The sequence below is a fragment of the Lissotriton helveticus genome, chromosome 1_1, assembly GCF_964261635.1.
Source record: "Lissotriton helveticus chromosome 1_1, aLisHel1.1, whole genome shotgun sequence".
In the NCBI taxonomy this organism is placed as follows: domain Eukaryota; kingdom Metazoa; phylum Chordata; class Amphibia; order Caudata; family Salamandridae; genus Lissotriton; species Lissotriton helveticus.
Window position 1 is genome coordinate 1,842,636,871 of NC_136057.1, and position 16,021 is coordinate 1,842,652,891.

Here is a 16,021-nt window from a genome sequence, read left to right on the forward strand (position 1 = left end):
AGAAGACTGCACATGGATCCTCAAAGTGTTACAGCATTGATGTGGATACCAGCAACAATGCAGCTTTAGGATTAGCAGTGCTTCAAAACATATTTTCTTAAGATAAGCCTCATACCCTCCAACCGCTTTAGTTGATGCATCTGTGATCATCTTTATTCAAGCATATGAATCTATGAAAGATCAATTGTTCAGCACCGGCATTTTTCATAGATTCACATGCGACCCACACTCCTCCAATTGTCATGAGGCTTCTCCAATTATCATACAAATACTTTTTACAATCTAGAAAACTTTGCAGTTGAAGGCTTCTGAGAGAGGAGCAGCTGAGGATGCTAGTCTGATCAGCTGTAGTTTGGATCATTTACAATGACGTGAATAGGTTGAAACTACTTGGTGAAAGGCTAATGATAGAGTGTACAGGTATACTCCTGAATGAACATTGTTACCAAGGGTTCCCAGTCTGGTGTTGGATAATAATTCAAGCGTGATGTGAATCTATGAGCTATGCCAGTGCTTGAAAACCCGAGGTCCAGGTAAGTAACTTTTTTCCTTATCTGCATAACTTGCCAACATCAATTTAGAAATGGAAGCAGATTTCATTTAATCAAATGTAATTTAAAACTCTGCTTGCAATTCAGAAGCAAGAGATTAAGTCAGCCAAAGAGATCTATTACTTTCACCAAATTTCTGTGGCCCTAAACCTTGCGAAATAACTTTTTAGTGTAATAGAAATTTAAATCACCTGTGGCAAAACAAATGTTTATTCCCCCTTTACAAGCCCTATGTTGGATGCATTCAAGTACTGTTTTAGAAGAATTGATAAGGTGCCACATCATCTAGGAATCCATAGCACCTCCTGTTATACCACCACCTGAGACACCAGTCCTCACAAGTTGCTTCATTTAAAGGAAATTACCTCAGAGGAACTAAAATAAACTATTTCTTACAGCTGCTCATCCCGTATTTTTGTTCAGCTAAAATCATTAAATTACTGAGCCTCCCACTGTTGCCATTTCTAATACCAGCAATTTTGAAAACGGACATTATTAAGCCGTCTCCCTAAGTGATCATAACTTTTGTCCAGTCTTGTTGCTCCTATATTTGAGCAAAAATCACACAAATCAGTTCAGGCTTTTATTAAAAGCAAACATGCGTTTCTTCCCTTCCAGATAAGATCAGGTCTAGGCACTTCTTTTTGTAGATTTTTATGCTGTATTTATGCAATTGATCACTGTATTCTGATCACCAAACTGATGGAACTTGGAGACACTAACTGTAGCTTGTACCCCGGATTTGTGGATTCCCTTGGAGGGGACTGAGAAAATAGGCAAAATATAGTAAAATGTGAGTTTTTTTGATGAACATAGGAAAAAGTGTCTTGGATAAAAGTACCAGTTTTTTTCCTGACAATGCCATCAACTAACTGTTTTCTGTGCTAAAGTGACCATCTTCCCATGCGTTCAGGAACATGCAGAGATTAATCAAAAAACCTAATTTTGTCCCAAAGTTTTGGAATTTTCCCAAGAGTTAGCCCATTTTTCCTTTTTTTTGTGCACTCAACTTACTTCCAGTTTGTGGTGGAAACCAGTGTGAACCCCATGGGTGATCCAGAAAAGCTATAGATTTCTGGAAAGAAGGCAACATTCTGAAATTAGCAAGGGGTCATGTGTTGATCCCTCACAGTTTCTCCAAAAATAACTGTTGAAATAAATATTGAAAATAAGTAGGAAAAAAACGCCTATTTGTGACGTTTTCATGTGCAACTTTTTGTCACAATGGCCTATTTGCAAAAGCAATATACCATTACATCTGCTAGACCCTTCTGGTTGCTGCGATTTATAAAGTTTTTAGGTTCTCCAAGAACCCAATACTCAGAGCCAACAACACAGCTATAGTGTACAATGGTTTTTCATTGTGTACCGAGTATATAGCAACTTGTATTGCGAAATATGTAGAGTAAAAAATTGGCATCAAGGAAACCTATGTATTTCTGAAATGGGCACAATATATGGAGTTTAGGAGCAGTGGTTATTTGTACACTTCTGAATTTGCCGTTACTAGCATATGAATTAGAGGGTATTTTTCAAAATATCTTTTTTTGTTGTACACTGACTTACTTTTGGAAGGCACAGATTTAGAGAAAAACCAATTGGTAATAACAAATGTTCTACTGTTCTATGCTCTCACGTGTCTTCCGATATAAATGGTACCTCACTTGTGTAGGTAGACTAATTCCACGCAATTGGAAACAGCCCAAAAAGCAACATGGATGTATCACATTTTCCCACTCAAAACTGTCCCTTTTTTTTTTTTAAATGGGTAGCTGGATTTTGAGTCCCAGCTCCGCTGGTACCTAGGGAAACCTAGCAAACATGCACATTTTTGAAAACTAGACACCTGGGGGAATCCCAAGATGGGGTGACTTGTGAGGCACTCAACACGTTTTCTTTTACCCTGAATCCCTAGCAAACCTCAACATTTGACCAAAACATATTTTCCTCACATTTGCGATGAAAACTTCCAGAATCTTAAGGCACAAGTGGGGTAATGCAGGGTGGTTGGAAGTTTGTGGATTCCAGAAATGAAAGAAAATGTGTGATTTCAGGCAGAGTTTGAGGTTTGCAGAGTGTTGTGGTTCAGAAAACCTTGTGGCATCCACGTAAGGCACACCACCTTGGACTCCCCTGATTGTCTAGTTTCCAAAAATATCTATGGTTCATAGGGTGGCATAGGTGGCGCCACAGCACAACCCCAAATACAGCAGCTACCCCTATTGCTTATCTCTCAACGTACAATTTAGGGCTTTTTGTGTCACTTCTTGGCCCACCCACCTACACAAGTGGGGTACCATTTTTATTGGGAGACATGTGGTAACTTGGATTGGTAGGAAACCTATGCCTCCCTGCAGATTTAAGCCGCCCATCCACTTAAAAAATAAAAAAAGGAAAATCAAAAACAAAATCCAGAAGCTGGATTTTCATTTTGAAAGAAAAAAAAATGCCCCTCTCACAATGGAAGTTATCTTGAGGTACTGGGTTTTTCAGAACCGATACCGAACCGGTAACCCAGCGGTGCCAGGGTACACCCAAAGACCTCGGGTACTTTCCTGATTCAGACCACAGAAACTCAGTCTTGTAGGTGAAGTCAAGGATCGAATTTATTGGCTGCAACCAAGAAACAAGCGTCCTAGAAGTATAATATAATAATAATAATCCACATTTGTAAAGCGCACAATCACCCGCAAGGGTCTCTAGGCGCTGGGGGCCGTCGGGAAGATTAAGCAAGCTATTGCCCAGAGTCACATGGTGCTGGGCTAACCTGCCGCCGGCGCTGGGGATCGAACCGTGATCCCCAGATTCCAGCGTCAGTCGCCCTGGCCGCGGCGCCACACCTCTCCTCACCTACAACAGCACGGGATGTATATTCTTAGGAGACTATTCAAACTTACAAAGTCAGGCTTCTCTTTTTATACAAAATATTGTGCTTTAGGCAAACATTCTTCGAATTTTAGTATACCATTCAAATATTTTCGCTACAAAGGAAAAGCAGAGTCATGATGACAGCCCACATTTCAGTTCGTCCAGCCCACAACAAATCACCCGGCAAGGCCCAACATTTCATCAGATATTGGTGGACCCCCAATAAAAATGGGCACCTCCCCATCATAAAGCAAGTGAGAGAGAAAAGAGCAGGGACAGGTGTGAGCAAGATTCGGCAGGGTGTGTGCGATGAAATGGGTTTATGGCCTGTTGTGCCTTGATGCTATCTCATTCGGCCACTGGGAGAGGAACTGACCAAACAGGTTCGGCCTGGGGCAATGGTTCCAACTTGCCCAGGTCACAGGAAAGTCAATTAAGGTGTATGTGTCCTTTGGAATCCAATTTTAGCTGTATCATAAGCCTATGTAAAGGGCAACTCACAAAATGGCTGCCGTATACAAAATGGAAGCCAAGGGTTAAAGACGAAAATGACGATTTCGAGGTGAAATCGTCACTCGAATATGACAAAAATGCTTGTACATAGTGTACTAGCCATTCTCTGTATTTTGATATGGAAATCGTCATGCTATGATGAAGTTTAATTCTCGAGTCCAGAATTTTCGGAACTACAATCTCCCATGGCGAAGGGAGGAATTATACCGTTTTCACTGCTGCATACCACCATGGTTTTCCAGGTGGTGATGGGCATTGAAAACTGACCTGTATGTCTTCATACCTAAATTAAGTGCGTGGACATAGAGATCAACCGAAGATTACCCTTACTCAGTCGGGAAATGGGAGGGCTGCCACTATGCCAGAGATGGAGTACTTCCTGTTTGGGCGCCAGGATACCCGTAGGGTGACAGTTGCGCGATACAAATAATAAATACAATACAATACAATGGAGTGGTCTTCCCTGCATTTACACCAATGGTCTGTCCGCATATATATCTGGTGGCCAGACCATTCTATTCACTGTAAGGATTCTCTGTAACCATTGCGAGGGAGTATCCTTATGACCAAAGATATAAATTTGTCTAATGTTTTTAAGTGAATCCACCATTTACACTGGTTGATTTTTGCACCTCCAGAAATGCTAGCTTCAAAGAACAAATACTCAAGTATCTGAATGTGGAAACCAAGACTACTGAAGGTGAGCCGTAAAGCCTCGTCCAGGCACCACCCGCTTTATTGTCCATTCATGCACCAGACAGATGACTTTTATACTGTCGGAGAATGGTCCAGTCCAACAGATCAGTCCCCTCACATCAACATACCTCTGCCATTCAATGGAACATCACATTCATACGCCAGAGAACAGAATGCCCATTCAAGACCACCTCTCAACCTGCCATCAACCTAATTGCACACAAACACGGCACAGACAAACAAACCTCAATAAACACATATGTCCAGACATGTTGAAAGTTGCTGCATCTACAACCTTCACAAATTAATAAACAGCATTTTTACCACTTGTCAAGTAAGTGCCTCCATTCTGCCCACTACAAGCGCAAGCCTACTGAACCTTTACTGATGGCTTCCTTGACAGCCACATGATGCTCAGGAAGACATGTCTTACATGTGCCTTTAGTGCAGTCACTATAACAAATCCAACACCTTCCAATTTGTGGGTGCAAGATGGCGGTGTCGGAGAATGCCTTCTGAGGCCTACATTCATCGAACTGGGTGAGCATATCAACCATTGAAATTAAGGCAAACATGCTGGCGAATACTGCCTAAGATACCTAAAGAGCAGGTCATAAACTACGAAGAATGTTTTTGACTCACAGGGTAGCCAGTGAGAACATAGCATATGTCACGTCCACTGTTATGTGCATTGCTGTGACTGTAATGCTCTTGTGATACAGTAGACTTAACATATACTTAGTTCTGAGGGAGGATGATCATGGCAAGCTGGACAAACATTTTATCCATATGTGTACCATTGGGTGCAGAGTTCTCTGTAATGTCATTTTGCTGTTATGGGGCCTTTTCAGGAGAAGTCACTTTTCCTTGTTCAGGTCCTTAGTATGCATTGAATGTCTTTGAGTATTAATCCGGCTGAGCAAATGAGTTTCTAAGGTTTCTTAAATCTGAGGCAATATTGAGGATTGCTGGACTAGTGCTGTGCAAGGCTTTGAATGTGTGATTCAGGAGTTTGAAAAGAGCTGTGGATGAGGAGTCAGTGAATCTGTTTGAAGTGCAGGGTGTATGCGTGCTGGGATCTTTAGGGAGGAGGCTGCCTGCTGCATTCTGTATGGTTTGGAGTCATTTGCTTAGTTGAGTGAGGGAGTAATTCAGTTTCGGGGCGAGTGCGGACCAATGGGTTTGAATCCGTAGTGGAGGATATAGTCATGGCATGTGTATCTGTACTACCTTCACTGTGATTGTCCTACCTGTTCATGTCTCTGTTCTCATTAAAGTCCTGATTAATCCTGCATACTTGCCAGGTGAATCTATACTAACACCTTCCGTTGCTAGCTACGTGAAGCTTAAGAAACATGGCTTTAATGCACCTTCAGTGCACTCACTGTGCCTACTCCTTGAGCTAAGTGAGCATACCTACCTTTGAACCTAAGGCAAACTTGCTACAGATTACTACTGCCTAAGTTTCCTAAAGTAATAACTCAAACAAATGTACTGTGAGACTTATTCACCAACGCTTCTACTTTTGCTTTGAAAGTGAAAACTCAATTAGTAAATTGTGTCATAATCCATGTTATTGCAAAAGAGTACAGGACACAATCTTTTATAATGATGATGTTCACATTTTTAGTACAAGGACAAACATTTCAATATGTATTCAAATTAGCGCAGACTACGAAGTGCTCAAACACAAAAATATATACAACATAGAACAAGACACTGAATAGATCCTAAGGTTGCATAGGATTTGATATCAAACAAACGTAAGCAGAGATCCTGTCTGTTCATATATGGTATCTCCTAGCGAATCATAAGATGTTTTGTAAGCAATTTATGGAGGGGATGTCAAGTTTTCTACCTGTAGTTTGTCTTCGGGTAATCTGAACAAAAGTCGTCTGACTAATGTTCCCTCGCCATCTTAGAATATTGAGACCTTCAATAAGGCATCCTGTAAGCAATATGTGCAAGAATACTTAGACAGAGTCTACAATATATATCGGGTCGCATGGTTAGTTGGACAGTTCCGGTAGGTTAAACAAATTATTTGGGAGATGTACACATTTGTATTGTGTGGAGACAGTGGTCACACCTACACATACAAGAGTATTTCTAGACAAAGCCAGCAATGCAAAACAGGCTGCTTGGTTCCTGAGACAGTCCCGTAGAGGTAAATGGATTACTCATGAAAAACACACCTTTTCATAGTGTCATGCCGCAGCATGATCTGTAATCGTGTTGGTGGTGTGACGCAATACAAAGTTGTGCTTTTCAGAGTACTCCATTTACCTCTATGGGACCTTTTAAGGAACCAAGAGGCCCATTTGCAATTTTGGCTTTCTGTAGGAGTACTCCTGTATGTATAAGTATGACCACTTTCTCCACACAATACTATTGATAATGATACAAGTTTCTAATTGAGTTTGGTCACTTTCAAAGCGACTACAAATGTAGGTGAATAAGTCCTACAGGACATTTGTTCCATTTATTACACTTACTCTGGTTCTTGTGGGCAATCAGTTATACGCATAAGTTCATTAAAAAGCCCTTCAAAATGTAGTTAAGACATTTTTGCCACACAGGGTATTCCGTGACAACGTGACTTATGTTCCGTCCACCATTATGTGCAGTGTGGGGGACTATAAGGCACTTTTTAATCAGCGAACAGAACACCTATCGCAGTCTAACGGCGGACAAAGGTGTTAACCGCATCGATGCTCACAGATTTACAACCATGCGCTGGGATTTTCAAAAACCCATTATTCATGACGAGCTGGGCTGCCTGCTCACACGCTCATGTGTAGCCTGCTCACACGCTCATGACGAGCTGGGCTCGTCATGAGCGTGTGAGCAGGCTACTGCATGACGAGCCCAGCTCGTCATGAGCGTGGAAGGGGTTAAGCAGACCATAAGCAAGTCCATGATTCCCTCAAGTCGAGGAAAATAAATGTTGTGGCTGCTTGCCTAGTGAAGTAGTGGCCTGTGGAAGGTAGGTATCCATGCACATCCATTGAAATATTTACCTTACGGCAACTCCACCTGGGTCAGTTTCCCAGTTCTTCTCTTTTATATGGTACACCATAAAGCAAGTAGGAAAACACAGGGCTGGCTGAGATGGGCACTTGGGACAGTAACCACAACTCTCCTGCCACAACATGGTTGAGTCTTTTTAGCTGTTTCAGGAATGCGATCGGCAAGTGTTGATCCTGCAGCCTAGTTATGTCCTACAGCACATATGAAGAGGAGGCTGCTGTTTCTGTAGCAGTAAGACTTTCAGTGACTGTCAACTGAAATTCCAGGAACAACATAAGTCTTCCAGTGGTGGGCTGATGATAAACAACATACGCATTGTATCGTGCTGTAGGAGGCTGGCTTAGTATATGGTGCACACATATTTAACGGAAGCACCTTGCACTAATCCAGACTACCCTTATGGTGATTTTAGTTGTCTTAGACAACCATAGAAAGCTCTCTAAGTGGTAGCTATGGAGAGCAGCCTTCAGTCTTAGTCCTGAAGGACAGTTAAGCAGATTTGTTCACCAGAAGTAATCGTATAGTGTAGGTTAAACTTAAAAGATCCACACAGTGTAGTTATAAAATGGATACATTTATTCTACACACTCACTAACACATTGGTATATCTCCTACCTGGAGATATCAAAACAATACACACAGTATTTCAAATGTAAAATAGGTAAGTAAGCGCAAATACACAGTGGTCTCTGGGGAAGACCAAACCATGTACTAAAGAAGTGGAATGCAAACTGCGACTGAAGTCAAGACTTGGACCAGAAGACTCGGAAGTGGCATGGGGTGGTGACGTGGTAGCAATGCTGCTTCGCCCGAGCCCCGGTTGAATTATTATTTTTCGGTGTAAGCAACGGAGGATTCCTTGTAGTCTTCAGTTTCCCTAAATAGCAGACATCTGCACCAAAAGGGTTAAAAGCAGTCTACATCCTTTGCCTTCTTCTTATTTCTGGCCTCTCGTAGAAGGCACAAGTTGAAAAGTTGCCTATTGCCTGCTTATGAAACATTAAAATAATAGACTATTCTACCTTCTTTGATTCTGAACATCACATGCTCTAGCCAATGCATTGATACAATAACAACTGGACTATGGTAAATTCAGTCTATCGTGATCTCCCAATAGTCTCATAAGAAGGCTGCACATGGTCTAGAATGCAGCAGTGCAAATTATAACTGTTAGTAGAAAAATGGATTGTATTGCCCCAAATCTGAATTCTATGTCTGTTGGAGAACATTTCTTACTGAAGTCTCTTGCCATTGTCCACTGGACAATCTATTAAACCTCTCCTGATTTTATGGTAGCCAAAAATAGTTTTTATGTGCTACGATGTACTTTGTGATTTACTAAATAGTGGTTGCTGTAAATACTCAAGATGGTAACTTTTCATGATGGAGCTTTTTCGCGGTGGCAGCAAGGTCTGGAATAATCTTTTCAGTCTACCTTCTCTTCCGTCTTTTTCAAAAGGAACTAGAGATCTTGCTTTTTTAAGCCACTGAGACCAGCTCTCTGTTGTGTATCTGCTTTTCACAAAAAGGACAGATCCTAATCACAATCCTCCCCTGGACCAAGGCAAAACACAGCACTTCCCCAAGGCGAGGTAATAATACCAATCCAAACGTATGGAATATAACGCATATACATTTATTAATGCAATGCAGGCCGAATGCATTAGTCATGGCAGACTCCCAAGTAACAAATGAGTAAATAAATGGTCAAAATAAAATTATATATAGCAACGAATAAAAGGAACATGAAATAATTGGAAAACTAATAGCAAGACTAGAAAGAAATAGCAAAGATTTTGTTAGGAACACCTCGCCGACTGATTTTTCCACAACATCTCGCCAACCAAGCTATGGGGAGTCCGGTACTGCAGCCAGGCAAGAGTTCAGTCAGGACACAAAGTTCCCACCCATCCACAGCAATAGGTCTATTCTGTGGTGAACTTCCGTCTAGCCCACGGAGGCCCCTCGCTTTAATACCATTTCTAACGTGAAACAAAGCTTCTAGAAAGCCTTGCCCTGTCTCATTGGAAAACTGGGCTGGCTCGTACCAGCCCGTGTCAAGGTCAAGACACTGGCTGGCCAAGCTTCTGTATTTTGGCTTTGAGGCGGAGTTTGTACAATCTATAGATAATATCCAGTATGCTCTGGTCAGTGAGGTGTGAATTTAAGTGAAGAGCAAAACATGCCCTCCTCACCTTATGAAGCACAGAAATGGCGACAGTCGAGAAAATGGAGTCAGTTCTGCAAAACGCTGTCATGCACATAAAGAAGCTTAAAGCAGAGCAAAATTAATAAGCAAGGTGACATAAGATTATATCAAAGCCAATAGCAAGCACTGCCGTGAAGCAAGACAAGATTAAAGAATAAGATCGACATGAGGCCATGTCAAAGTCAAGAGCTTATATCAAAAGGTACTATTCTACATAATTGTTCTCACTAGGCAGGTGTGTGTGTGTGTGTGTGTGTGTGTGTGTGTGTGTGTGTGTGTGCGTGTGTGTGTGTGTGTGTGTGTGTATATATATATATATATATATATATATATATCTACATTAAGGTTAAAATAAAATAACACGCTAAAGTCCGTTCAAGTACCCGACCACAAGAGTGACTCATTCATAACGCACTCTTTTAAAAAAAAAAATTGTATTAATGGAAATAAAAATGGGCTTTCCTCCATGAATCTAGACACCTCCTCTGCATCACAAGAACCCTTAAAACCAGTTATAGTATTGGAAAATGGTACATAGTTTGAAAATATGGGCCCTTACCATATCAGATTTTTGCAAACACAAGGTCTCAGTAAAAGCTTTGTCTGAGAACTGTGCTGTTGAGTTTGTTTTGGGAAGGCTGCACAAGTTTGTTCTGAAGAATCTCCAGACTCTACATTTACATATAGAGAGAAAATGGCTTTATCACCCCTCAACGGACACACTAGTATTTTAGGGAAGCCTATGTCACCAGGGTCACCATTTGCCCCAAAAAAGCTGCAGTCCTTTTCACACACTGTTAATTAAGGTTTCCTCAGACCTTAACAGATGTCTTGTCACTCTTCCGACTGTCGGTTTTCTGTTTACCTCAATGCTTTGTGCTGCCAAAATTATAGCTCCTAAGTTGAACTTCAAACTACTGTTTTGCCAGCCTACGTTCATTGTCACACTAGTCCTTAATAATTGTGTTATTTCTACCTCCCTTTATTGTAATTTTTTCCTTTACTACTTTGAATAGACCAACATTTTGTCCGGAAAGTTCACCTTTTAAGGAAAGAAAAGAAATTTTATAGGTTAAAAAACATACTTTAAACCATGTATCCTTCACAAGCATCGCAACGACTGCAAGTAATGTTTCTGTTTTTTTACATTCTGTACTGTTTGCAGTGTCGGTCTAGATGGTGTTGTTACTATTTTACATTTACACCCTTGAATATTATCCATCATTTGGCTGGGAACAGCCAGGTGATGGTGATCCTTCAAGCGTCATGGTAGCGCTGGAGAACTCGTTTTCTTTGTTGTCTTCCACATGTCACTGTCACTTATTTCCATGGATACTCCCTTCATTAATCTGTAACAAACTCACCATGGATATTCCTTTGACCAGAATTCTCCACCTGTCTGGGATACCAGCATGTGCATTTGGTTTACTTCTGCCTAAAAGGGTGTTTCAATTCTGAAGATTTAGTTAATTTTTTTATATTCTATTAGGGAATGCCCATTGGGGCCCACATTGGTGCGATTTGGAGGTAAAGCAAAGGAATATTCACCACGGGCCAGAATTCGCTCTTGGTTGGGGTAAGCTTTGCGTTATTAATTCTTAATTTATCTAGATGAAATGTTAAATGTCATTCAGGAACATAAATAATTTAACTTGAAGGAGCAGCAGAAGCTTATTTAACCAACAATTGCATACTTCATTCCAGATTCATGACCTCCTTTCCTTTTACTTTCTTTAATGTAATGTACAGGTAATTGGAAAGCTACATGTATGAGTTTACATGTATTTTATACAGTAAAGAAGTAAATTGTGAGAAAAGTAGAGCTTTGGAAACTTGGTGCTGCCAGAGAATAGTTCAAAACTGTTGTGTGAAAAATAAATGGACTACAGTGGGAGAGACTGATCCACGAGCCATGTTTTTCATTATTTTCCTTTTGTTGCAAAATAATCTTTGTACACTATTGTGTTTCTCAAAGTCTATCTTTCCTTCCCCCTGCCCCCAATGGAATTTTATTTAGATTTTTCCATGAATCGGGTATAAACCAAACAAAGGATAATGCAAAAAAAATACGAACTGAAGTGTAATTAGCATGAGCAGTCAGGTAAAAACAAGAGTACACAAAGAAAAAGCAAATAATACATGTGGAGTTACATAAGTGGCAGAATAGAATCGGTGAGAAAGAATTGTGATGAATTACATAAATTGAAAGTACCAACGTTATGACATCAATCTGAAGTAAAGCTCCACTTGTGAATTATACAATGTATATAGCGTACTTTGAGGTCCGTATACATTTGCATGAGAAAACATTTGGAGGCACTAGATGAGGACAGTGGCTCATAGTTCTTTGGGTATTACGGGATCGTAGGAGCGAAGAAGGATATGTGCTCACTGTGATAGAGGTACCGTACTTAAGAGGGTGATTGTGAATATTAGACTGACAAGCGGAAGAGGAAATGGGTTGTATATTGAGGATGAGACCTCATGGGGGTTTAATGTTAGAGAAGTAGGGGTTAAGTGTTCTCCATAAAGGTCTAGGTTATGATTTTCAAGGTGTGTGTTGTAAGGTGATGTTGTCAGCACCTCCCAGATTTGTAATCCAGTTCAGCCATGACTTGAAGGAGGTGGACGCACTGTTTTTCCAATTGGAAGGTATGGACCAACAGGCGGATGTTAGTAGAATGTCTAGTAGTAGTGCATTATTGGAGGAACTTAGGTGAGGGTCAAGGAACCCCATGGACTCTTGTTCAATCTGAAAGCCAAACGGTGGTGAGGAAAATGTGAATACTTTGTCCAAAATATATTGGTAGCGCTACAGTAAAAGATCAGGTGTGATAAGTCACCTGTTTCTTTATTACAGTTCCAAAAAATTGGGTCATATTTGGTGCCAATTTAATGCACTGTGAGGGGTCCAAAACATTCGATGTAGGCGCAAGAACTTAGTCTGGAAAGTGCTGGTATGATTTTATGATAAACTACCTATTTCCTGTTTAAGTTTCAATACTCTTGGGAAATTGAGTTATATTGATCCCATTTTTCTTGCATGCCTAGGTTAAGACTAGTGGAGGATGTTTGTAAGGGTTTGTAGTAGCTTGATTCCTGGTTGGCATTGGTAATCAGCTTAGGAAGGGAGGGTTCTTGGGAAAGTGGTCTGGCATTAGATAAAAAGTATTTAAGTTGAACTAAATCGTAACAGCCACATTTTCTAAGTAGAATTGGGTTTGGAGCTCATGAAAGACAGTGAGAAGTTTTTATGGCCTAACTGTGACAAAAAATGGAACCCTTTAGCGGAACAGGATTTACAATAGTGGGTGCCCTCAATCTTAAATAGTGTGTTGTTCCATAGAGATATCATGTTGGTGGACTTTATTGGAACATCCAGGTATCTGTCTAGAATTAGCAAGACCAGTTTTAGTGTTTTGAAAAATGTGAAGGAAGGTTTAATTTTAGTGGAAAGTAGCATGATGGGGTGGTAGCCCTCTAAGATCGCTCTTTCGACTAGTATGCCAGGGTGGAGTGTAGTTCAGCAGTGGGGAGAACCACATGGAGCCCTGTTTTGCCAATAAGGTGGTTTGGTAGGTTCTGAAATTAGTCCTGTTTACTCCACCAATGGTAGTAGGGAGATGGAGTTTGATTGATACTCTGCGTTGTTTGTTCTGCCAAATAAAATTGCATAAAAGTTTGTCTACTCTGCATTAGGAGTTATCTGAGAGGGAAAGTGGGAGCATGTATACAAGGTAATTTATTGTAGGTGTGATCATCATTTTTATGGTCTCAATGCAGCCTCAGAGGTGACAAATTTGGGGTTCCAGCTATCCAGAAGATTTTGTTCTTTCTGTAGGGTCTTATTTTCATTATGTTGTAGTGTATCTATTGATCTGATCCGAATTCACTTGCTAAATATATTTCTGATAGATACATCTGCCGTGTGGATTCCTCACCTTGTGAATATCCCCCTGCGTCAGCAACATTCGAAAATTCTTTTTGTAGCTTCGAGCCAACATGGACTCCGACGTCATAGAGGCACGGCATCGCTCGCGACTCCGCTGACGTCACCGACGCCTATAATAGGCCCATGCCGGCGTGATGTCATCAGTTGCCTTTTTTCCGCGTCGTCGACGCTAACGGTTTTCTGGGATCGTCTGTAGCCTTTGCTGCAAATTTGTTACTTACTATTTTACTAGTCTCTTTGTCTTCTCTCTTTCGACATGACCTCGAAAAAGACCGGGTTTAAAGCCTGCGGAGAATGTAACAAGATAATGTCCATTACAGATCCACATGAATGCGGTTTGTGGTGTCTGAGCTCCGACCACGACGTCGAGGACTGCCAATCCTGCAGGAAGATGACACCAAAGGCCCTCCGGGAAAGAGAGGCAAAACTTCTTGTTGCCAAGTTTAAAGAAGGAAAGGAGAAGAAGAAATCAAGGTTGCGGACTCAACACTCGAAGTCAAGGTCTCGATCGAGGTCGCGATCGGATTCGTCCTTGGCCCATGCTTCAAGATCTTCAAAAAAGAAGCATAAAAAGAGAACCCATGAATCCCGACATCGATCGAGGAAGGAGTCTGGTTCCAAGCCGAAGTCGCAGGTGAAGCTGGTCGAGAAGGTGGTAGTATCTTCGGCTTCGGAAGAACAGGATGCCGAAGTTGAGGCGTCGCATGCAAATTCGCCGAGTTCGCCGAAGCAGAAAGCAATTCCATCTTCGGACCCATCCCATCCTTTAGGTCGGGAGGATGAAGGTGAGGAGGAGGAGGTTAGAGAGGGAGGGGCTCAGCTACCCGAAGGTCGTACGACTCCGATGCACCAGCCTGAAGAGGAGATCGACGTCGTTTCGACTCCATGCCCTCAAGAGCAACTTGGGGGTTCGTACCCAGCCTTCCCGGCTCCAGGTCAGGATCCTACGCATTTCCTGAATGCGATGTTCGGAATTTATTCAAGGGCTATGTATCCCTCTGGGGCTCCTGCTGGTCCCATGGGTCCGATGGCATATGGTCTGGGTGTTCCTCAATCCTATGCACCTGCGCCCTTTATGCCGGCTCCGACGCCGCATTGGCATTATCCGACTCCGGCGAGGCCTTCGACTCCAAAGCCATCGACGCCGAGATCGATGACTCCGACTCCTTCGACGCCAGTTCCATCAACTTTGATGCCGAACCCTGAGCGACGTCGTGGATCTCTCCCTCGTCCGACGTCGAGTTCGATGCCGGCTCCGTCGGAGTCGATTGCGAATCCGACGGCTTCGAATGTGAAGCAAAGATCAAGGCGTGAAGCCCAGAGATTGATGGAGGAAGAAAGATATCGAGAGGAAAATCTGGAGGAGGGCGAACTACAGGAATCGGAGGACCCTTTTGAGGACCTGTCTGTAGCTAGTGGCCTAGAACTGTCACCTGAATGGGACCTTGTTTCGGTTTCTGATGAGCCCTCAAAGGATGTGACACCTTATCATGTGGTGATAAAGAAGGCTGCAAGTTTATTGAACATTGCTCTACCAACTGCAGAATTTAAATCTAATCTTCTCACAGAGGTCCTTCACTCGCCTTCATCAGTGACTGAACCGTTGCTACCTTTTAATGATGCCTTAAAGGATCCAATTTTAGAGATTTGGAAAAATCCTGTATCAGCTCCTGCTGTATCTAGGGCTGTAGCTAGGAGGTATAGGGCAGCTCCTGAAGACCCGGAATTTTTAACCTCTCATCCTCTGCCGGAGAGTTTGGTGGTGCAGGCTGCCTGTTCCAAAAGATCTACGGGTGCATTTCCGCAGGTCCCAGCAGAAAAGGAGTCGAGAAAGCAGGATCAGGCTGCTAAAAAGGTTTTCTCCTCTGCCAGTATGGCTTTGAAGTCCACAAACGCAACCTGCTTGATGGGGCGTTATATCCGCGCTCTTATGGACACTGTGAAACAGTTGGGTCCCAAGATACCTGAGGAGGATAGAAAAGACTTCCAAGAGGTAATCTCTGATACTCAAGCTGCAGCAAGGCAGGTTATTCAAAGTGGATTGGACACGGCGGACTCTGTGGCGAGGGTCATGGGTTCTTCCGTAGCGACAAGAAGAGCTGCGTGGCTGAAGTCAAGTGAGTTTTCCACAGATGTTCAGGCGGCATTAATGGATCTTCCATTTGACGGGTCTGGATTGTTTGGAAAAAAAGTAGACGCTGC

The 16,021-nt window shown here is 42.1% G+C and overlaps 1 protein-coding gene across 4 annotated transcripts in view; it reads left to right on the top strand.

The window, feature by feature from the left end:
• HCCS (holocytochrome c synthase) overlaps window positions 1-16,021 on the top strand; it is a 135,872-nt gene that overhangs the window by 41,844 nt on the left and 78,007 nt on the right. For all 4 annotated transcript variants that reach the window (XM_078641320.1, XM_078641314.1, XM_078641305.1 and 1 more), the window contains one exon: window positions 11,357-11,443. In XM_078641320.1, the coding sequence (XP_078497446.1) occupies window positions 11,357-11,443 (87 nt within the window). The remainder of the gene's footprint in view (window positions 1-11,356; window positions 11,444-16,021) is intronic.